At 37.8% G+C, this 25,072-nt stretch overlaps 1 protein-coding gene across 6 annotated transcripts in view; it reads left to right on the top strand.

Annotated features, from left to right (window-relative positions):
* Positions 1-1,246, top strand: part of RBM26 (RNA binding motif protein 26) — a 60,110-nt gene extending 58,864 nt beyond the window's left edge. For all 6 annotated transcript variants that reach the window (XM_009281736.2, XM_009281735.2, XM_019472696.1 and 3 more), the window contains one exon: positions 687-1,246. In XM_009281736.2, the coding sequence (XP_009280011.1) occupies positions 687-776 (90 nt within the window). In that variant the 3' untranslated portion in view covers positions 777-1,246. The remainder of the gene's footprint in view (positions 1-686) is intronic.
* The last annotated feature ends 23,826 nt before the right edge of the window (positions 1,247-25,072 follow it).

The following is a 25,072-nucleotide window of genomic DNA, read 5'->3' as shown; positions in this document are numbered from 1 at the left end:
TCTATATGTAGACAAAAATTAAAACAACTCACTGTTTATCTTCCTTTTTTTTAACTTTGCCTCTCTGAAGCCTGTAAGTGTCGACCTGAAATGTTCAGGGTTTTGTGAAGTCTATCGAGTTACTGTGGTGTTACTGAAAGCAATTGAAAATACATTAATATATTTTGTCTAAATTTCTGTAAATACCTGTCTCCTTGCCCCGATCTTTTAAATCTTTATATCTGTTTTAGGCTTGATTAAGCTGTCAAAATCAAAATGTCTCAGATTCAACCTTTTTAATACTGTGGCACAGGTGGATTAAGCTCTTGGATGAAAACAGGCATAGTTATTGTGAACATGCAAAAACTAACATTAGTTTTCAGTATAGCATTGTAAGTTTCATGGGAACATCGCAGCTTGGGCATGAATGATACGCTGAAGAATCAGAAGAGCTATTTAAGTATGAGGTGTATATGTCCTGGTCATTTTGAAGTCCACTGAAAAGGAAAAAAACATGTTTCGTTTGCCATTTATTAATATATGAATATAATACATATACATACAGCATACTTTTTTGAAAGCATTATTGTTTACAATTGAAAAATAAATTTGTTCTTTATTAAATTGCAAGTATCAGGGATTTGTATTTTGCCTTTTACGTCAGAAAATGTTGAAGATCAACAGAGTATCATGTTTTTCTCTTGAAGTTTCAGGAGGAATCTTTGGTGGATGACTCGCTGCTTCAAGATGATGATGAAGAGGAGGAAGATAATGAATCTCGTTCATGGAGAAGATGATTCAACTGATCAATGACCATGCTAGAACTGCACCTGTGTTGCATTAGTATTACCTAATGTACTTCTGCATCTTCGTATTAAAAGGGGTTTTGTGATGAAGTTGGATTCAAATATAGACTAAAAGCAGCTGGTCAGTTATACGTTTTGAGAGATTGATGTTTGAGTTACATTTCAGTAAATGATTGCTAAAGACATCATACTAGGAACATATGCAATGTTTTTATTACATAGTTCTACAGAAAGTTACGGAATTCTTTGGGTTCTTTGTAATTTACCGAATTGGTCAAACACAAATGACCAGAAGTTGTTATAACATAGATAATTTTTGTTCTATTCCAGATACGGAATGAAAATTTGCATTTAAAATCTTTGTGAATGTTTTCAGAAATGAATAGATAACAGTACTAAACCGAAGTCTCTAAAGTTATGTATTCATAATATTGCATAGTAGTATGCTTAGGCTTTACTATGTACTGTTTCAAATTTACTCAAAGTATGTGTATTTTTTTGAGAACTGATATTACAGGAGAAGTTTCACCTGCAGCAAATAGCGTTATTTTTAGGGTGAATTTGTTGCATTTTCCCTACCATAAAAAAGTATATTCTATGCCTAGTGAAAATAAAAAAAAAAAAAAAAAAAAACAGAAAAAAGACCGTTCCAAATGGCAACCCCCACCCCCATATTCACAAAAGGAGCTCTAATCACTGTCACTTATACTAAAATAGTATTGAATATTAAAAAAATCTCAACATAACGATGTTTCATTTACATTAACACACAGGTGTACTCTTGCATAAAAGCTTTTGGATGTCTTCTGAATTTTAAACTGATTTGAATAAAATGGTAAATAGAATAATATTCCAACAATAAGGAATTTATTCTGTATGCCTGCACTGTGCAACTGTAGAAGAAAATTTGATCCCACAAAAATACATGCAGAACTGAAATGTAATTTAGAAAAACACATTAGGTGAAGTGGAATATTTGGTAGGTATTATTCTAAAAACTTTGACTACGCACACTAATGCATCTTTTTTATTCCTGTGTTTCTATGATTACATTTTTCCATTTCAAAAGTAATACTCAGCAGATACTAAGCTCACACTACAGTGTATTTTCATCATTTTAAAATGTACATACATGAAATATTAGTAGAGTTCCTACTCTACAGAAATACTTAATCGGCTCTTTCTAGTGGGGCATTCTGTTGTGAGGTCTGAAGTTTCTCCCCTTCTTAGGAAGGGAAACTGCCTAGTCCTTTGCAGTAAAGGAGCTCTTTCACCAGAAAGACTTGTTTTTATTTCCATTTATTGGCATTCTGCTGGTCTGTTTTCAAAAGAAAATCCATTCATTAAATATTAGAGTTGTGGGTTTTGGTGGGTGGGTGTCGTGTCGTCCCTGTCCCCCCCCCCCCCCCCATCAACTCATTAATGAGTGCAGCATAAAACCACTATCTCATTTATCAAATAGATGCAGGGGATAGTACTTCAGTTAACAGTATATTTTCTGTAGTCCGTGTTTTTGGGTTTTTTGGGGGGAGGTGGGGGAGAAGTCTTATAAGTCATTTCTCTGCCCTTTTTTTTTTTTTTTTTTTTTATTACCAAAATAGGAATGGAGGAAAGTAGAAGTAGTAGTATCCCAGAGAGAAGAGCTCCGGCTGTAGGATTTTTGTTCTGTGCTTTTCAGTTATTTGAGGGCTTTTTGAGATCTGGATCCTGTTTTGGGATTTTTTTTGTTGGTTTTCTTTTTCCTATGTCCCTGTGTGTATGCATATCTTGTTGCAAAAATATGCACTTAAAATTTTTGTATAGTCTTAGTTTCACATTGAAATTTCATAATTGACTGCCATGCTTGTTACAGTAAGTTCTAAATCTTGCCATAAGGACTTGTATTTGGGAAATTGATTTCCTTTTACACTGAATTTCAGGCGAAATAAAATATTTTAAGAACCTTTTTATCCAGTGCTCTGAATGAGCTGTTCTAGTTCACTGAATTAAATACAAGCTTTCCTACTTTTCTTTTTTAATAATTTAGTACATCTGAAGGGTGCCAGACTGACAGTCCAGGAGGTGGAAGTTTTTTGTGTGTTGTCTTACAGAACAGGTACGGCACAGGAAAGGACTCTGCGTGCTGCCTTAAGGTGGTTGTGTGGCATGCTTTGTCTGGTGCTCAAACCTGCCTTTTCACTACAGTCAATCAACACAAGCTAATGACAACTATTAGTATGTTCTTTACATGGATGCATCTTACAAATCATCTGAAATTGCTGTATCATGTAATTTTTAAATTAGTTTTGCAAGTTTGCCAGCTTGTTTTGAATTCGGCCTGGTAGTGCATCCATGAAAGACTCATTTCTGAATAACTGTTTGCACCCTGGTCTACCTGTAAGGGAATGAAACCTTTTAAAATTCTTTTTACCACCTTCCTCCCCCAAACTTCCATCAATGAAAGGTGTCGGGGGTATTCTTACTGGTGTGTATTTTGTCCCCTGTTGTTACCTTGTGACACTCTGAAAGATTGAAAACCACCTGGATCAGAATGGTTTGGTTTACTCTCGCTTTAAGAAACAAACCCGAATGTTTGTTTCAGTCAAAACTAATCTGTGATTGTGTGCCATTCTGTGTAAGAGGACGGTGTCCCAGTTGCAATCTAAATGGATTCTGTACGTATTTCTGTCATGAAATTACTTTCTTGATTTGATTTCTTTTTGGCTCACTCTGTCCTTGTATTCCTTGTCTAGCTCTGCTCTCCCCTTCCTTTATTGCTACTACCTTAGCCAGTTCTTGTCTTTTCAGTTCAGTCCAGTCAGATCCTTGTTAGCATAGCCTTCAGTGAAATCTGTTGTCACCTGGAGCAGCATCCTTCCTTGTTTGAATCAACAAACCAATCATCCTGCTGACTTTCATTCCCTTCTTTACTTAGTTGATCCTTCTGAATGCATTCCCGAGTATGCCTCCACTGTGATTAGCTAAATCGTTGTATTTTTTTTAACAGTTCTGCAAATGGATTTTCCTAGTCTGAAACACCGAGAGCGGGGTTACCTTGGTTTTCCCCAGGCAGCTTTTCAAAATTTCTATGGGAAAAAAGGTAAACATTTAAGAAGGTATTTTCCAGCTAGATGCTAAAGGGCTTGAATAAGATGCGGTCTAGATGGAGATAAGGAAGAAATTAGATATAAGGAACAAAGTCTTCACTATGATGGGTGGTGAGGCACTGGAGCAGGTTGCCCAGAGAAGTTGTGAATGTCCCATCCCTGGAAGTGTGCAAGGCCAGGTTGGACGGGGCTCTGAGCAGTCTGGTCTAGTGGAAGGTGTCCCTGCCCGTGGCAGGGGGGATGGAACTAGATGACCTTTAAAGTCTCTTCCAACCCAACCCATTCTATCATTCTATGATCTGACATGCAGTTCAATGACAATATTTTAGTCAACCACATTTGGTTGAACTACAAAAAATTTTAAGTAATGGGAGTCAGTAATTCAGACTATGTTACAGGCTGTCTACAAAACAATAAAGTTAACAAGATACCACTTTGAAGCATTGCTTATGGCCAGTGCTATTTCTATTTTTTCTTCTCTTAAAACGCACTTACTTCAAATCAGAAAACCCACAGAAGAAATACAAGTTAGTTATTGGTGAAACAGAAAGGTACAGGACTTATTTACAACCAAGTCTAAGCAGATCTATTTCTTAATAGAAAAAATACCCATTGAAAAGTATTTGTATAATTCAGGGACTTAAAATAGGTTTCTGTTCTAAACCACACTCTGAAAACAGTCTCTATTCCTTGATAAGAAAAGCAGTCAAAAAATACTATCGAGGTAACTTAGGTATCTGAGAAGAGTGTAGCATGATTGTACCTAATTTAAAACATCTGTTTATTTTGTTGACCATCTACTCTGAAGAGGTCCCTCAAACCAGCTAAGCTTACTATTCTTGTGAGCCCTTGGATAACTCTTAATAACTGTACGTTTATTTGAGGTTTTTTTAGATGGAATGGACAATTTGTAATTATCAGTTGTCTCGTGAGCATAAAAGAGCACAAAAAGATGCACAAGAATTTGGTTTTGACTCAAGGAAGTGATTTTGGATGTTCCCTGTATTTTTTTAACTAATGCCTGAACTGGTAAGTCTCACCAAAAATAGATGGGGAGGGGCAGGGGATTTTTTTTTTTTCCCCCCACCAGTCAAACACTACTGTTGTACCAATACACAAACCCTTTATGTTAAAAGGGGCATAGACCTTCAATGAAGCACCTAATTTACTGTAATTCAGCATTGTTTTAATGTTGCAACTAAAAAAGATATAGTCAGATTTAATCCTACACCACTTACCTTTTATTACAATTAGCAAATTAAGTTACAGTTAACAAATTAGGATTAGAACAAATGGAACAAATAGCAGAAATTTGAGGGGTTTGTGGGAAAAAAAACTAATTGAGTTAAGTGTGAAAATCTGAACAATTTTGATTGTTCTTCGTGATCCTGTTCTGAGTGGAGCTGTTTCTTACTGTACTGGACTTATAGCACTTGATTACTTTCAAATGTACCTGTTAAGTCAGACAAACAAGTTCTTTATCAAGATTTAAAAAAAAAAAAAAAAAATCAATTATCTTTTTCAGTTGAGCCAATATAGCTGTAAACTGATCCTTGGTGAAGATGAACTCTTAGTTTTTGTGGACTCATGTAGACCTTTATAAACACAATAGTGTGCTTGTCACACAGTTGCCTAAATACTGTAGTTTTATAAAATAATTATTTCCATTTTTTACTTTAATATGTCTCTGCATGTTTTATTCTGAACCATGTTTTAAATCTGTAGATATCAAAAATACTTGCAACAAAAATAGACTTTGGTGATTTAGGTCTTTTAAATTCTCTTTAGATCTAATTGGAATGCTAATAGAGGGATTTCAAGAACATGCACAAGAAATTTGTCTTTTTTTTCCTAATGGATCATTATTTGTAAGATCCTTCTATATGTGTTAATGCTAAAGCTTATCTGAATGTCAGTACTTTGTCCATGTGAGTGAAGGTTATTTTTTTTTTTTCTTCTTACAGTAAGCTTGTAATCCCGAGACCAGTTGGTGTCTTTGAAAATCATCTCATCTGACCCTGTGCTATTTTATAATAATTTTGATGTTACAGTTTCAAGTCTTGAATTCCAAGATCCTTCCTGCTTTGTTAGCACAACAGACTAATTCAGTTTCTCACCTTTCTGTGGCGAAGACTGGAATACCACATTCAGCAAATCTGTCTGTGCTAGTTGATGAGCTGGATTTTAGTATTTCCCTGTCAGCAACTGGGAGAAAAAAATTTTGAGGCATGTAGTCTTCAAAATTAGTTTTACTGAGGAGCATCTGCAGTAGACATATTTTTTTATTTTGACCTTTGGGATGCAGAGAAGGTAAAATTGTCTTTTTACCCTTTTACACTATGTTACTCTTCTATGTTGCAGTTTCACATAAGATTTTTGGATAGTAATTTGATGGGTAAGTCAGATCTTTTTATATCATCTGGCATATACTTTTCTTTAAAAACGAAGGGGGGGAAAAAAAGCAAACTGGTATACAGTTCCTCCTGACAAGCTATGGAGGTTATTTGAAATCAGAAATGTTATTTACAGGCCTCAAAACTCAAACAGTGCAGACGACCATTTGCTAAAGAACGCCTTCTGCTTCTTAGGCTTAATGTTCTTCTAAATGCAAAGGAAAAAAGAAACACTAACTTCTCCAAAATGTTTTCCTAATGATCTGCAGCTAGACAGAAAATTTCTCAGCTCTAAGGCATACTAACTCTTCTCTCGACGCTATACAATAATTTGTTCTCTAGGGAAATGAGAGAAGTTTCTTAGGTTTTAAAGGTCATAATTTATTCTTCATCTTGCATGGAATTTTGTGTGATAAAGATGTTTGAGCCAAAATTTTTCCTTGTTGTAGAGAAAACAGAGACTTCACAAAAAGTATGTTGATCTATGCACGTAAAAATCTGTATTCTTTTGCCAAAATCGTGTGCATGTTGCTAATGCATATACGGTGTAGGTGAGATCTACAGAAGCACAGAAATGCCTTTAGGGTACAAGAACTCTCTTTTTACAGAGCTTCCCAGCTTTGCAGGACTCTGCTGCATAAAAGCTGAGAGAATTGACCTTTCCATTAAAGTACCTTGTTTTTAACGTGAAGAAATGTTCTTCCTCACATTTGCAAACTGTCCTTTCCCTGCTTAAAAAAAAGGCAGTTCTGATTTTGTGGAATTTTTTTTTTTTTCTTGAGATAAAGCCTGTAGTTTCTCTTTCGACTGCTAGAGGGCACTATGGCTGCACAAGTGAAACACAGTAACTGGAAGTAATTTGCTCCCATTTCAACGCTTCTGTTGTATTTTTCCTGTTTCAGTTCTCATACTAATATTTGCATTTCTTGCAGAAACGTGTACACATCTCTACCATGTCAGCAGAAATTCTATTTGTGTGAACTGAAACAAAGTATTTCTCTTTGGATTTGGGTACCAATGATAAAACATGACTCCAGGTGTTTAAATCTGAATAAAACAGAAAAACATTTCTGTGTTGCAAGAGGCATATATCCATCTCCTTTTCTGCTCTAGGAGTTGAATTAGTCTTTGATAGATTACAGTTGAAGTTACAGAAAACTTTGGGTAGCTACATCCTGTTTGTCAAAGCTTTTCATAAAAATTAATCTTTTAAGCATGTGTTTATGCCCTAGAATAGGGGATATGCAGTGAATGGAAAGCTAAAACTTACTTCTGGAAAGTGGGGGGGCAGAAGTGGCAGATGGTATTACATTTTTATATAAACTACAAAAGAAATTGCCAGCCTAACGTGGTATGAAGAAATTTCACCACTGTAGCCAGTTATCTTTGCTTTATGGTAGACTCATGTTAAATACATCAAAGAATTACTACTGTAGCTCCACCAACTGGTGCAGTGTAACTACACGAAACAATTTTTCGACTACGATATGGAATACTCGTTCATGCTGGTACTTCCGATATACTGTCTGTTGCTGTCTTGCCCGAGTGCACTGGGAAGCTACTGGTAGCCCATGCGTCTCTACACTTGGAACTCTGAATGTCCAATGTCCATGCACACAAATTACGTTTAGGCCAACAACATGACTCATTCTGTGTTGTGTTCTTTTCCCTTTCAGTCATTAGTGTGATATCAGAAAGTGCCGAAGTATCACAAATTTTGTTACGTTCCTCCTAACTCACAAATTCAGCTACGTGGAGATTATTATATGTTCTTTTTTCTTGCAAAATGGCAGCTGTATCGTCACCTATGGATAGACATCGTAAAATGCTGGAAGACTTCTAAGAAGTCTGTATCTTTGAGTTCACTTAAAGATGGAAACCTTGCTTGCCAGAAGTGATTGTGAGAAGAGAGATTCTTGTTGAAAAAATTACTTGTTTTTTTTAATCGCAGTTACCTGTTTTCATTCAGATCTGATAAATGATTAACCTTTACCTACTGCTGCTCTCAGAGAGGTATTTGATAATGTTTAAAATGTGCTATTTCTACCAGTTTGGTAGCAAATAGAAGAGACATACTATCTTCATATGTATTTTGATACAATTTTTAATAATATTTTTCCATCTACATTCTCTGTGGTAATATTTTACCTTAGAAAACAGAGAAGAGTGGTGGGATACTATTTATTTATTTATTTGCAAAGTTCTACAATCTTAACCTTTCTCATTGCTGCTGTTTTCAAAATTCCCCCATAGGCTGTACCATCCTTCATGTATAAGGCAAAAAAAGTTGTGTAAGGATAAGTATAACTGCAAGTTTTATCAAGAACACAAAAATAGAAATACCCAGTAAGCAGCAAGTGAGCAGGTTTAGAAAACTTTGCTGCAGTATAGAATTGTGCGGTACAGATGTTCACAAAGGTGGATTTTCTATACCTGAGTAATTGAAATCTTGACTGTCTTTCAAACAAATTCTTACAGTGAAGGGAAATGTTACCTGCTCATACCTGAAAACTTTGCTTCCATGCATTATTCCAGTGATTGAATGGGCCTGGATATGGAACCATAACTGCTCATCTACTGGAACACCTTTTAAATGGGTTAATCTTTCTACAGAGAGAATAGAAAACTTCTTTTGCAGCTGTATCCAGGAGTACTTATTCAGTATCTTTGGGGGGGGGAAGAAATCTGTCAACTTTTAAAATACTAAGTCAATAATTAGTGAATATTTGTTTCCAATACTCAGGGATCTGAACGCTGGAAGTCCTACAAGCTACTTCCGTTGGGTTTTTTTGCTGTGATAAAATTTCATCAGTTAGTTTGCAGAACTACCTTTTGGAATCTGAAAAAAGCATTTTCTGATTTTAGAGTTTGGAACTCTTTGTTCCCAGAAGCAACATCCTGTACATAGTGTATTTAGATGTATTATTGTGATGTAGCCAAATTTATGTGTGAGAGTATTCTGTTACTGAAAAATGTGAGATTAAAGAGCAAAGAGCAATAGTAGTAGCCTTTATGATGGAAGAAGCTGAGAGATGGTTAATGTGCAAAGTGCTGGTCAGCAGACTGCTTGCCTGACCTGAATTACAGAATAATTTTTCTACTAGAAATTATGTGAGGATATTGGCAGTATAGCAGAATGAAACTGAGCACTTTTTTCTGTCGGTATCTAGTGAAAAATTAAGGAACGTAAGTCACCATTAGACCTTGTTAACTTTTAACAGGTTAATGCTGTCTGTATTTGCAGTTTTGTATTGGTGAACTTCCTACAATATTATTTGTATGTTTTCACTAAATGTATGGTTTCATAACTTTAATAATAAAATAATTTAAAATATATTAGTTTATTCAGTTTGTGTTGAACTGTCTCTAAACATCCTTTCAAGTGAGTTTAAAGTAAGTGCTATTTCTTTTCCATCCTCGTTTACTGTAATGCCTCCTGTACTGAAAATACTGTTGTACTTTCTCTTGTACTGAAGACAGCTTGCCAGGAAAAACACTGAAGAAATAGCTTTGTATTAGGGGAATAAGTTATAGAAACTGGAATCTGAAATAATAAAAAGATTAACCAGTAACATTCACTACACTGCCATTTTTAAGATGGCAGTATATCATGCTACAATACTATCTGTAGATAAGCTTTTGTTAAACTTTTAAAGTAATTTGAGTAGGTAATTACTCGTGTTTTAGTAGTCTAAAGCAGGATTGATGGCAGCTTGATTGGCTGTAACAGTTACTAAAGTTCACATTTTATGACCTCCTTAAAAATATTAATTTAGAAGCTTATGAATTACTCTCTGGAGTCACCCTGAATTAACAAATAGTGAGCTATCTTTTAGCTTTTGAATCTTTTTGTTATTAATTTCTCCCCACTACTGAACTTCGCAGTGTTTTTCAAGAACTCATTTTCTAGATAGAGCAGGAGTAACTCTTTCATGGCCAGGACTAAGTTGCACAAAATGTTCTCATAAATGGTCTTGTTCCATGCCAGCATTAAAGACGACCCTGGTTGGTCGCTCCTGCCCATCCTTTGTGCTTGACAGAGCAGTTACTTGTGTGATAATGTAGTAATTGTGGAGTTGGGCTGTGCTTTTAAAAATGGGGTAGTCCAACTGAATTACCTTCCTAATCTACTTCACCAGATGGCTGAAAAGACATTAGTGTTGGGGGATGCTGGGATCAGTAGAGTTCTTCATCCCACACGTCTGGTTCAACCTGAGCTACTTTCATTGGAAACACTGGCACCACTGTGCTGTTCTCAGTTATGCGTGTTTGGCTTCAACTCCTGATTTTCTCTTCCCCCAGTTTACAGGAGCCAGGACAAAACATTTAACAAAGCATTTAGTGAGCAAAATGTGGAAGCTGAAGCGCTTCCACAGAAGATCAGAAGAGCAACTGAGAACAGAAGCATCACACTAGCACAGGCTCCTCAGAAACACAAGGCATGCTGTGCTTCAACAGTGACCTGCTAAACTGAAAGCTGCATGGCCCTGCATTTGAGCTGACCCTCTGTACCCATTTGGAAGTCAGTAAAAAGGTAGTCTTAATAGCCTTATAAACAGGGACTTTGCTGTGGGAGCTATGGCTCCTTTTAGCGTATCCTTCAGTGGTTTGGGTGGGGTGGGGTGGGAAAGGCATTCTTGATGAGTTGAGGATCGCTTCCAAAGGAGCTGTGAGAAGCCTTGGCAGAATTTTGTCAGACCTTTGGGACCTTCTCTTAGTGTATTGTGGGTATAGTAGTTTTGTGTCAAAGGCTGTGTGATTCATGTGTCAGTGCAGTGCTAATGCAGTAGCAGCAAGCTACTTAGGAGATGCTTCCTCCTCCACATCACCCTTGTGCAGCGGGGCCACGGTGCCTGCACTTTCGCTTCCTAGGAGAACTCGGGTTTGCCAGCTGGGTAAAACAGCTCTGAAGCTAGGCTGCAGCGGGAAGAGATCATTGCCTCTAATGGATCTGTGTAGACAAGCGAAACCATTGGAAGAGAACGTAGACAATTCTGATGGTGTTTAGAGACCTTAGCCAGTCAGGAAACCAAGCAGGTGGGAAAAGAGTGGAGTAAGTATAGGTATAGTGTACCATGTGCTATAGGACTTGCAGTTAGGTTACAGTGTCAAGGCTGGTTTTGTTAAAGTTTGTTGGGTGTTGGTGAAATAAACTACCAATATTAAATTGTTAGAAGGAGGTGCTGAGGCAGATGGAAGCTGAGGTTCCAAGTTTTTGGCCAAACAATTGGTTATGTGCATGTTTCCTTTCTTGCAATCTGCCCACTGTCTGCCACACCTGTGGGCAGCCCAGTTCGTTGCAGAAGAGGAAAGACTTGCTATAAAAGATTTGGGAAATACTGCTAAATCCACAAAATTGGGCAAGGGAAATACTGATTCTCTGCCTTGTGCTTTCACAGAGACTTCCATATGGAATTTTAAAATAGCATCCGAGATACCTAACAGTTTAGCGAAACCTTACTTTAGTGGTGCCTTCTGGATGGCTTAGGGATCGCAGAATTCAGTGTTCCTTATGAATCCCTATGGAGTATGTTGTGTTGTCGGTCAGTTGCTGTTTTGAAAGACTACTGTCCCTTTCCAGCCAGTGTTTGTGTGTTCAAGCCTGTTTGTCCAAGTTAGGTTAGCTTACACAGTCAAGTAATGGATCTTTGCTGTTATTTAAACTGTTTGACCCTGTTGCCTGAGTGAGCAAGTTAGGAAGCAGTTACATGAGCAACTTAGCATGCAGATCATAATTTCAGATGGAAAAATGAATGATGATGAGCTATTGTAGTATAGGAATATCGGATCCTCTTTGGTCATCGTGGCTGCAGAATACGCTGGAAGGTACGGGTCTAAACTCTTCCAGTTACATTAACAGGAGCTTGTGTCAATTGAACCTTTAGAAGTGGACACTTTTGCAGTGCAAAGCATTTCAGTGCCTTACTCCTTTCAGATATCTCTCCAGCTGTCCAAACAATCAATGGTCCTGTCTTGCCCTTCTTTTTCTGAACAGATTGGGAACTCATCTGACCATTTGAAGTGTTAGGAGCCATACCAAGTACTGTCTTATCTGAGAGAGGTTGTGTATGCTTTGATGACTGCTTTCTAAAATCAGGTAATCAAAAGCATTCAAAATGAAAATATTAATATGAAAGGAAAGGTACACTGTAGTCTTACATCTTTGCTGGGGTCCAAAAATCACAATGAAAAGTAATTTTCTACTTTCATCACCATGGATCCACTGGTCAATTTAAAGAGTTCTCAAAGCTGACAGTAGCACATGTGCAAATCTCTAAAATGTACCCAAATACCATATATACTCACAAAAATACTCATTGCCTTTTGAAGAACTCAGCAGTTTGTTTCCTTCCAAATGTCCAAACAAAAAATTAGTAGTCTTCCCTAGCCACTCTGTTTAGTATTATTTAGTGGTTATGGGAATAATGTGTTAGGAACCCTCAGTATGAATTCTGTAATTTTGGTTACAAGGATACCAAACGAAATTCTAAATTCTGTGGGTATTTCGGGTCCTTCTGAATTTTACACCAAATGTTTATGGGACAAAGGACAAACAGTTGCATACAACTTGCACTTCTACCCCAACGATCGAATGGTGGGAAAAGCCTGTCAATGTTCTTGCAACACCAGCTGCTCCTGCGTGTAGCACCTTGCCTGAAGATTTTGCAAGGTGGTAGACTGTGGTGGCTTCTGAATGCCTTGATGTCATGCAGTCATGCTGTGGTTTAGTCTGCTGCCTATCCGGCACTATCACATTTCAGCATGTCTTTGTAGCTTTTGCTTTTAGCAGAACTCACTGGAGACATAGGTTATTTCACTGTCTTGTTCCCTGTCTGAATGTTGGTACTCAGCCTCTTAGTCTACATCAATACTAGTAAATTAAACATGGCTGGGTCTGTTCTCTGATGCTGAGGCCAACTAGCACAGAACAACTCTCGTACGCACTATTAGGCTTCAAAACAGGACAACCACATCCGCATTCTCTGCTGGGAATGGTCTCTGGCTTGGGATAGCTGATCCGGGTCTCTGCGGTGCTAAGGCCTAACAATTTAGTAGTACCGACAATAAAGTTCTCGTGCCTGTGATATGTGCTGGACCTGTTTGTTTTACTAATTCAGATGTGGTCCGAGTTGTGCAGTATCTTTAAATGCAAGCTTTGTCCAACAGCAGCAGGTAATGGGGTCTAGTTCCACTGGTAGACAAAGGGGCCTGGAGGATGATCTGTTCTTTGAAATGGCAGTGACAGTTGACAACACTGGTCTGCAAGGAATCCATCCTCTCTAGCGATAAATGTCACTAGCTAAAAGAGAGAAAGGGTGCTTTTAAAAAAAATCCTAATACTTTTGCTAACATACAAATAAATGGCAATTAGCAATCAAAAATTTATAGACTATAGTAACTACTGGATTTAATGAGAAGTGTAAAATACATGATGGTCTTGTGAGATACAGAGTTAGAAGGAACCTTATTAAAGAAAACGAATAAAAATCTTAAAGATGAAATACACATAAGCCGTTATATTCAAACGTCCCTGTCATTAGTAAGGTTTGGAGGTCTCTTGAACTATCCACTAAGTATTATCAGCCATCTTAAAAATTAACCTAGCAATAACGCAATGCTGTACTCAAAGGGGCAAGCTGTGATACTTTTCTGGCAAGCCTACCTATAGAAGTGCAGTTTCCTATAAACTGACAAAGAGGGAGCTGTCCGCAGATAACTTGTCCTTTAGCCCTTCGTATGTAAGTATGCTTTCTAGCACAATACATCACCTTAATTATTATACCTTCTGCAGCAAGATAGAATTCTCTGACCAGATATTTTTTGTTGCCAAATTACTTGCACGTACGTTGTGAAAATATTTTCTGTGTCTGTAGCTGTATTTCAACAGCTACGCTCCCATCTGTCAAAGTAGGGTGAATGCTTTAATTGCTTAATCAGCTTTCCAGGTCTCCCATGCAGGCACAAAAACACCACAGTGAATTGTATAGTTATGTGGTGGTGCATAAGCGATTATTAGAGGTAGTTTTCCCAACTTTTGTATTCTAGTAGGCGACAAGCGTGCTGGATTTAGTGAGATTATAAGCACGGTTATTTACTAGCAGAAGCTGATGTTTTTCTCCCCTCTATTTTTACATTTGAGGAAGAAGTACAATTTATGTTCTGGGCATCATTTTGTGGAAGTTCTAAATCACTTCATGAGGCTTTCAGCCTGGCTTATGTCATTTATCCCTCAGCACTCAGTCCATTTAATCCAGGCCTCTCAGCTGTACAGACCTAGCTCCTGTTGTGAGTGATCGGCCTGCTTGAGTGCTCCCAGCTTCTCCTGTCACATCACATTTGCATAAAAGAGGACGGATAACCAAATTTGAGCACACAAATGAAAATGCTAAGCGCTGAACCTGTCACAGTTGTTGTTCAACTAATTGTGAAAAATTTGATTTGATGGCTTTTCACTGTTTATCATGTGGACCCCCTTCTCAAATTTGCCTTGGCTTCTGCTTCTGTACATGTAGCTTTTAAACTCTCTACACAAGCAGCCCACCCTGGGGATTACTTACCTCTCCTACCAGCTTTTAATGTTGGCTCATCTACTTGACTAAATTAGGCCACCATGGCAAACAAACACATAATTAAAAACCTGGGAAAGACAACTGCAGTTGCACTTCTTAAATTGATTTTGCAGTCTATTACTGGTATATGCCTTTGCATTTTGCCATTTTATCTTGTCCTCCTATAAACCCTGAAAATGTCTTTGCTTTTGATTATATATAGGAGCAACATATATTACTTCAAAATGAAGACAAAAATTTTCTTCTCAAAAGGGAATAGTAAATAAAAACACATTCTTATTTCTGAGGACTTTGTGGCAGCCTATTACAGAGGTGCTGTATTCATTTGAAATTAAGATCCATTTTTGAACTGGCATTGAAAGCTCATGGATTGTATTGTTCAAATTACTGTGATTTTTCACAATTCTGGGTTTTGGCCTAGCTTTCCAAATGTACTTACAACTGCGGTCATACTTCTGTTTCAGATCACCTTCTCTTATCTGTATAATTTACACATCACTTCTTATAATGTGACCAAAAGGGCACCAATTAAAACAGTTGAAGGTCATGTTGCTTTTTTTTGAGGGGAAAGGAGGTTCAGTCAAACAATTATCTACACAAATATGCAAAAAAATTCATCTACATATCCAAATCATCCATCCCTTTGGTATCGATGTTGGTTATACTCTGAATGCCCATAACTATCATCATTTAAGAAAGTGGATGATAACATGGACATAGCGGACACAAATCTATAAAGACCTTTGAAAGCTTCTAAAAACAACCTGATAAGAAAAGGTGGTATTTAGACACATACAAATAATTGATATTTTTCTGGCAGAACTAAAATATCAAAATAGTTGTTTTCAAATGAAGAAAATAATTTGTCAGCAGTTATGACTGAAATACTGTTTAAAAATAAAATTGAAAACTTTTTGCTTAAAATGCTTTTTAATTTCATTTCATTCTGTTGGTGAAGGGGGAAAAGTCCCTGAAGTCAAATGCAGTTCACTGCTAACAGCGGTAGTAATGTGGCATAATCCCCTTCATAAACTGATCAAGACCTGTCTTAAAACTGTAGGATATTTTCATCTGTTTCTCTGGTAAGGTTGTTTAAAAAAAAAATAAAAAGCATATTTTTTCTGATTATTAAGAACTATATAATCTGTAGCCTAAACTGATTTACATCCAGGTTAACTGTGGTTAGCTATCCTTTATTTTAAATAGCTTTTCTCCCTTCCTGATGTTTACTTCCTTGATACGTTTGTGAACAGCTGTCATGTCGTCGCCACCTTCATTTTACTAGGCTAAACAGGCTGAACTGTTAAAGGGCTTTGACAGACAAAGTCTGATGTATTTAACTGCAACAATTTAAGATACTAACGTTCACAGCTCAGTGTGTTGGAGATCACTGTCCTTTATTTTGCCATTACATTTTGTTCTTTCCTCATTTTTATTACTGAATTCTACTGGCTTTAAAAATGCGGCGGGAGAAATAGCTCATGCTCACTACATTTTGTTTGTTTGTGATCACTGGAATACTGTTTCCTTTTTCACATCCTTCCTTCACATCATACTACTTTATTTCCTTCCTTATTAGTAGCTTTCCAAAATTGTCCTCCTTTCCTGCCCTCTTTCTCAAGTTTGCCAAAGAATTACGTTACATACACAAATCATATTTGCAGAATAAAGTATTTGGAAAAGAGGCTAGAGACATATTTGGAAGAGACTATTCATTAGCATGTCAGGCCCACAGCATCAAATGGAGAAGTAATGGAAATTAAAGAAATGAGTTAGTTAAAAAAAAAAACCTATTCTGTACTTGACAAACTGCAGCTACATTGCCAACAGGCTCGATTCTGAAAATTTGAAGTAGCAGCTCTTGGTCCGGACCAAAAATGTGGCCTGAGGATTTCCAGAATGTTGTTACATCTTTTACATTACTTTGAGTAACCTTCAACAAGATGTTCCATAGTGAATCTAATATTCCCTCCCAGCTTCTCCCACTTGCTAAATACCTCTTGATAGCTGAAATGTCCTGAGATATCTTTGTGATCAAAGAGGCAGAAGATTTACCTACTCATGAAAATAGGTACCATTTTCAAAACCCATTTTCTTCATCTAAAGAGAGCAATAAAAATTTCCTTAGTTACCCTGTTCTTCAACAGTGGGGTTAATATCTATCGATAAACTGTTATCTCTTCTTACCATGCAATGATTTGATCTGGAAATCTCGTAGATAAGTTAAAGTTGGTAGAACAGAATTAAATATTTAGGCTCGTGCACCATATTGTTCTTAGGGAGATCCATGTTTATGGATAAGATCCTGTCCTCTGCTTTTTCTCAGATTTTAACAAGAAAGCAAGACACGAATTTCTTGCTTTGGTTCTAATTTAACCATACAGGAATGTGGAAATTTTATTGTTCAATCCTGGAATTTTTTCATTCATTAAAAAAAAATCCTCATCCCTTGTTTTACTTCCTTTGCCTCTCAACTTAGTTATGTCTTTTGTTAGATTTATTCTGAAGTAGTGCAAGAAAAGGAGAATGGAAAAGAATGACTACAACAGCCACAAAACAAAATATCAGCTCTCAGGGTAAGTTTTGCAGTCAAAATATTTGTGACAGTAGAACTTAAATGTTCATTCATTAAAAAAAAATCCTCATCCCTTGTTTTACTTCCTTTGCCTCTCAACTTAGTTATGTCTTTTGTTAGATTTATTCTGAAGTAGTGCAAGAAAAGGAGAATGGAAAAGAATGACTACAACAGCCACAAAACAAAATATCAGCTCTCAGGGTAAGTTTTGCAGTCAAAATATTTGTGACAGTAGAACTTAAATGGCAGTTTCTGAAAAGGCAAATTAGATTTTAAACTTTCTTCCATAAGTTTATCTGTCTCCTAAGTAAACGTGAATGCCTGATTTATAATTTCAGAAACTACATTACAAAATTTCTTCAAGTTCTGTATCCTTCAATATCCTTATCAATAAAATGTTTTGCTAGGCAAGTCAGAGAAACACAACAGAGCGAGGGCAAGAAATGTGTTTAAAATTTTGAACAAGTATTAATGGAAAATGTTTTGCCATATTCCCTCAGCTCTAATAAAATGTACACTTTCCATTTATCATTCAACTAGATATCTATTGATGTTTGATTAAAAACAATCTCCCCTGCTTCTGTAAGTACCTTCGTGTAATTCATGGGGATTTTCTCATTTTCCCAGGTCCGCTTGGGCAAATAAAGGTTTCTCCTTAGCTCGGTCTCTTAGGTTGGATGTTAGAATAAACAAACTTCCATTAACTTGCTTTTTGTTTTGCTTTAGATTGCAAGTAACTTCATCAGCATGTAAGAGAGACAACTGCTCCATCTCTCCCTATATATTCTATTATACAAAGCTGACCCCCTTCCCATGAGCTTAGCTCTTGACTATAGCTAAATGCAAAAGAATAAGCACAAACAGAAAGATTAGCAGGTTACACATACACATCTCCATGGTCTGTGGGTATATGCAAAGAAAGAGATACGTTAAATTGGCTGCTCTTTTTATATAAAAAAGAAAAAACGTATTTACCCTATGGGTAAAGTGTGTGTTGACCTACTGTATTACAGTATAAGCATGAACAAGGTTACTTTTTCCCCCTTTCTGCTAAATAATAAGGCAACTCATGCTGAGGGTGCACTTAAACTATACCTATAACTCTCAGAAATTCATAGATCGTAAGGCCAAATGGGACCATTATGATCATCTTGCCTGACCTCCTCTATAGCACAAGCCATAGGGTTTCGACAACATAACAGTATTTGTAATTTCATATGCATTACAGTGCTATTTATAGGATATATATTGTATTGAAATGGCAGAATATTCATTGCTCTGAAATTCTGCTAGATAATTTTACTACTGTAGTGGCACCTACAGCATTCTCAGTTGGTACATATTAATAATAAAAAAAATTCAAACAATTTCAAGTAATTTGCTAAAAATATGACTACATCTAATAAATTTGCTTGGGACAACAGCTGCAAAACCATATGTTTAATATAAAAATACAGTTGATGCAAAATAATCCAAGTAATTTATTAATTACCAAGTACTGTAGAATCTGAAGTCTAAGAAAAGAAAAATTATGACTAGCCGGTCCATTGCACTGGCTGGAGTATTTGAGCAAGAAAAGAGAAAAGTAAAACAAAATTTGCGTGCCTTTCACAAGGCTTACTCTTGTCCTGCGCTAAAGCTCTTTTTCCTTTGGGCTGATACCAAGAACTGTGGTGCTCGATTTTCATTTTCATGGAACCGTTGCTATAAACGACTGCTACAAATGGGAACTGATTTTAAATGGTGACTAGAGCAAAAGCAGACATCTGCACTGTTACACATGTAAAGCAAACTGCATCCCCTGCCTCGCTTTGTAAAACTGTCACCCTTTCTTTATATGAGGAAGTATATTTAAAATTAATATTTCCCCATTTTAAAAAATAAAATCATTAGTCCTCAAGTTTCATTTCCTACCTCTCTGAAAACCAGAAAATGTTCTCTGCATTTTCTATAGGAGTGACTAATGAAATGTACTACATTGAACAGTCCTAAAGGTCCCAATCAAACCAAACCAGCTTCACTGCTCAAATCTTGGAAACAGATAATATGCCTGATTTTTAAAGATAAGAATCCAGATATCACCCATGTTTGTATTTGCTGCTGGGAAGGGAGCAATAAAAGGGCAATTAGCATTTCTACTGATCATTGGTTAAAATGATTTAACCCGCCTTTTAGCAAAGTAATAAAGATCCTTGAAGTAATTACATCATTTTGTTAAACGCTAAGAATGATGAGATAAAACAGGATGGATATCATTGGTCAAAGATGTTTATCTGTGCATATTAAAAGCTTTTAAACATGCTCTTGTAGAAAAGCCTCTGCCATTCAGATCAGTCCCTTCTTCTCCCAGTCTTCTCTAAAATTATACAGATTTAAAGACTTATACAAACAACGATGCCTTAAAAAAAGCAGATAGAAAACTAAACATATCACTTAACAGAAACTTTTGGGAATTAGTTATCAGTAAAATAACCTGATTTTGTAAAATCTGAAATGCTTTGTTCAGAGAGTCTCCCTGCTGTGCAGAAGCTTTGACAAACTCTTGTGACAAGTGCAGGAGGAGGGCTGTGTCTCGAGGTTTGTGTTTTGATCCATTCACTAGTAAATTCTCCGAGAGCCTAGATAATTACAACATTTAGCTAAAAAAGGTTAGTTTAAAAGCAATTTTTAAAGATATTTCAATGGAGGCAAAGAGAGCGGGGATGAAGAGACCAATTAACCAATTTTTCTTGGCCTTTCTCTCACGGGCAGACACATTCTGTACAAACCCCTGTTTTGATGTATTATTTTAATTAATCCCGGTCTTTTGATTTCTGCAAAAAGAAGGTTAGCAAATGTAACAATGCTCGAGAGTTTCTTTATCGTAAAAGACACATAATTTCAAGCATTTAATAAGGTAGATTTATTCTGGGTAGTTTAGTTTGCACATTCACTCAAACAGCCCTCCCCAAAGACAACATTAAAAATGTGATTAGTTAGCTGCCATCAATAACACAAAATAGGAAAACACTCTCTGAAGGGACAGCTTTGTGGAGGGCACTGCACAGTGTGTAGTAAAAATATATGGCCTAATAAGTTTACATTTGCAGGCTCATTTGTTAAAACTCTTGAATTTCTAATTTGTGTCGGAAAGATAAATGGATGGGGCCTCAGTAAAGTGTGAGATTAATACTGATGGATGGGGATTCAGATTTTTGCTAGCCTCTTACTTCTGTACAACCCAGTAGGCAGTTTATGGGGAAAACCAAATGTAAATAAAAAAGAGGACATTATTTACCTTGGTCAAGGCCAATTACCAGTTATATTGTTCTTTTCAACTTTATTGTTTGGATCTAAATTATCCTCATCTAATTATTGTTTAATGCATTTTGGTAATCAAGCCCTTACAAAGTGTAATTAGATGCTAAAAAGGACAGGCACCCGATGGTTACTTTGAAACACTGCAAATAGTCAAATGGTAGAAATGGAGGCCGCTGGGACCTTTAGGGGTGTAAGGTGGAAGAAGAAGAATAAAACATATTATACAATAAAAACTGCCTTATACCTGAATCAAAATACTCACATAAAATTGAAATGAGCTGAGGTTAATACAAATAATAAAATAAGTGGGATCTGCATGTACCATACACAGTTGATTTCAACAGTCTGCTTTCCACATGCAGTGCCAGAACAACGCTATCGGTGTGCTGTAAAGAGACAGACAATAGAGGTGACACTGGTATTTCTTACCTGTCTGGCAGAAGGTACCTCTGAACTTGGATAAACTTTACCAACTTAGAGAAAAAAGTTCTTACGTTCTAATAAAGTAAGTTGCCAGATACCTTTTCAAACTAAAATACTAACATAGATGTGTGTCCTGGTTTCTGCTGGGGTAGAGTAAGTTTCTTTCTAGTTAGCTGGTACAGTGCTGTGTTCTGGATTTAGGATGAGAATAATGTTGATAATACAGGGAGGTTTTGGTTATTGCTGAGCAGTGCTTACACAGAGTCAAGGCCTTTTCTGCTTCTCACCCCACCCCACCAGTGAGAAGGCTGGAGGTGCACAAGAAGCTGGGAGGGGACACAGCCGGGACAGCTGACCCCAACTGACCAAAGGGATATTCCATACCATATGACGTCATGCTCAGCATATGAACTCAGGAAAAGCTGGCCAGAGGCCCGCTGCTCGGGAACTGTCTGGGCATTGGTCAGCAGGTGGTGAGCAATTGCATTGTGCATCACTTGCTTTGTATATTCTTTTATCATTATTATTATTATTTTCCCTTTCTTTTCTGCCCCATTAAGTTGTCTTTATCTCAACCCATGAGTTTTACCTTTTTTTGGGGGGGTTCTCTCCCCCATCCCGCTGGGGGGGGAGTGAGCAAACAGCTGTGTGGTGTTTAGCTGTCTGCTGGGTTAAACCACAATAACGTGGCAGAAAGGCAGGCATTACTACTTTTTTTTATTAAAAAAGGGACACTTCAACATGAACGAACAAAACAAAGGTCACTGCTGTTACGCTTCCGTATGTATAGTACTTTTAGATTGAAGCTGATTCAGAACTCTTCAACGTTTGTAAAACTACCTATGTTGAAATGTCAGTACAGGTTCGTAAGGGTTGCCGAATCTGGCAGCCCTGTGGAGACGAGGCTGCCACAGCTTCAGGCGCCCAGCTCTGACCAGTGGCGAGGCTGGGGATGTATTCTCAGTAGGCATGTACACAAATGCATGTATACAATACATGTATATAAATACCTGTCCAGCTGCACAAATCAACACAGGCAGACACATGTGAACACAAACGGCACTCATGGCTTCATCTTGTTCTCCTCTCTGGCTGATCGGGATGAAGGCCCATTTGTAGGAAAAATACAGGTATATATGCAATGTGGCTCTCTCCAGTAACTGGGCTCCAGCATACAGCCTGTTTGGTAACTGCCCCTGGATCCTTTTGTCTCCAGGTGCCTCGTGCACACCCACACGCAGGTCTCTCAGCCAACCCCCAAGCCCCAAGATCTCTCCAGCAGTTGGATGGGACTCTCCTGGTGCTTCCAGTAGCCAGCTTTTCCCATGGTCTTACCCTCAGACACCCCCTGGCTCCTGGACCACTTTGCCTACTCACCAGTTACTTCCTCCCCTGCACATCCTCCAGTAAGTCCCGTGCAATCCCAAAACACTCTTCCCTTGCACCCCATAACATGTCCTGTGCTCCTAGGCAGTGACGCCCCTCAGTCCAAAAGATGCTCTGGAGAGCTGCTCCCCTTGACTCGTGGTGATGGGTTTCACTCCTGGGGCTGACATCTCTCCTGTGATGGGCCTGGAAGTCGCTGGGCAGGATTTTAGCTGGGTTACCCCTCCTGCCATTGCTCATCTGTGCACTTTTGTGTGTGTGGAGATGAGGTTTTTACCACATCACCTAACAGAGACTAATACCTTCATGAGCTATGTACTTAATGAATTTGAACAGCCATCTTTAAAGAAGCAGGCAGAGATAGAGCCAGGATTTGCAGGGAAAACCATTGTCCTGGAAAAAAGGGGACAGTATCAAAATTGTCTGTTTAAGCAGCTGCAACTTAAAATGTGGTTGCAGTCAGAAAAGTGACTTACATCTATTTTTTCTTTTACAGATGTGTAACAGAATGGATGTTTTCTTGTCTTGAGGTACTTCCTCCAATACCGGTGGCATTTCATTATTTTTTAGTCTGTGTTGCAAAATACATATAATTACGAAACTTGAAGGCAGGTGCTTCTTTAGCTTCACCATCATCCATTGCAATTTAGGTTGAATTATTACTGTAGGAACTTCAGCCTGTAGCCTTACTCCACAGATACATGGTTCAGGGTATCAGTGCTCTGTGAACCGTAAGAATCAAATCCCAGGTCTAGCTTGGTTGCTTCCATTGAAGGAGGGAGTTCATTTTCTTCATAGCAGCCCATGTGGTGCTGTGTTTTAGATTTGTGACCAAAACAGTGTTGACAACTCACCAATGTTTTAGCTGTTGCTGAACAGTGCTTGCACAGCTTCAAGGCCTTCTCTGTTTCTCGCTGTGGCCCCCCCCAACCCCACCAGCGAGTAGGCTGGGGGTGGGCAAGAGACTGGGAGGGGACACAGCCGGGACAGCTGACCCCAACTGGCCAAAGGGGTATTTGATACACTATGTGATGTCGTGCTCAGCAATAAAACTGGGGGAGTAGTCTCTCCAAGGTTGCTCAGAGACTGGCTGGGCATCAGTCTGCTGCTGCGAGGTGATGAATGATTGCCTTTGCATCACTTGTTTTGTTTTGGGTTTTTTTTTTCTTCACTTATTAAACTGTCTTTATCTCGACCCATGGATTTTCTCTAGTTTTTGCTCTCCCAGTTCTCTCCCCCATCCCACTGCAGGGTGAGCGAGCAAGCAAGCACCTGGTGGGTGCTTAGCTGCACCATAATAGGTATGTCAACATATTGCCAAAATAAAAATAAAGCTGAAAAATATGTCCTATATGGACAGATGTAAGCAGTTTTTAGTTTAGTAAAAAAAAAAAGAAGGTGGAGTAGTGACTTGACACATTCTACGTAAAGAGAAAGCTCTTCAAACCCTGTGGGGAAATTTTAACAAGGGTAAACCTTAACAAGGGTAATTTAGATGATGATTCACTGTTGTGTGACATTCTTAAATTAAGATTTGATGTCTTCTTAAAAACAATGCTCAGCCAATTCTCTGTTGAGTGAACGTCCATGTCCATATGCCGCCACTCTTGCACACAAGCGTTTTCATCTCCTGAGCCTGGAGTTTTGGAATAACCTACCTCTCTGTGTGTTTTGCACTGAGGACCTAAAAGGGCAGGATGCACCTTCTTCCTGCAACTCTTTTCTAAATGCTGTGCTGTAATTCAACCATAAATTACTGCACATGATGCAGAAATTACTGACTGAAGTTCTACAGCCACTATTATGACTGAGGTCAGAATAGACGTTCTCATTGGCTCTTACACCTTTGCAAACTCTGAATCTGTTAAAACAGATACTTATGTCTCTCATACTCAGATTGTAACAAGAAAACTGGCAGCTGTTGTTATTAAACAAGCTTAGCTCTGGTTTCTGTACAACTTATGCACTGGTATGAGTACATGTTTAAATGCATGTTTACTTGAAAAAGTCACAGAACAATCATGATGTTAATGTCAGAACAGCCCTTTTGTTGTGAATAAAGCTATTACCTTATTTTTAACTGACTGCAGCTCTACATTCTGGCTAGATAAAAGATCCATTTGTATTACAGAAGCTCACGGCTTGAAATTTGAATTTCATCACTGGAAGCAATTACAGTATCAGTGCAGTCTCTGCATGTAATCCCTCATTTAGTAATTTAATTAAAAACAAGTAGTACCATGAGCACCAGAACTAATGAAGCTTAGTTTCCAATAGAACCATGGCGCATGGTTGATTGAAGCTACAAGGAAGCTTCAGTGCGAGTTCCTCTTCTGCTTCCATCATTTCAGAAAATGTCTAACTTCTGCTTCAAAATCGTTAAACATTTTGTATCTCCACTGCTCTTGATACAGTTCAGAGTTGCAAGAAGGAAGCAAGTTTGGTCGGGGCAGTCATGGCAAGAAAAGGCTTCTCAGAAAAAAACTGGGCACCCGAAAACCCGAGAACCTCTACTTCAGCATGGCTGCTTGCTTCTGAGGGAGAAACAGTGTAT

This window comes from Aptenodytes forsteri, unplaced genomic scaffold, assembly GCF_000699145.1.
Source record: "Aptenodytes forsteri isolate BGI_AS27 unplaced genomic scaffold, ASM69914v1 Scaffold51, whole genome shotgun sequence".
Taxonomy (NCBI): domain Eukaryota; kingdom Metazoa; phylum Chordata; class Aves; order Sphenisciformes; family Spheniscidae; genus Aptenodytes; species Aptenodytes forsteri.
The sequence above is the reverse complement of the archived record's forward strand: the minus strand, read 5'-3'. Positions and strand labels throughout refer to the sequence as shown.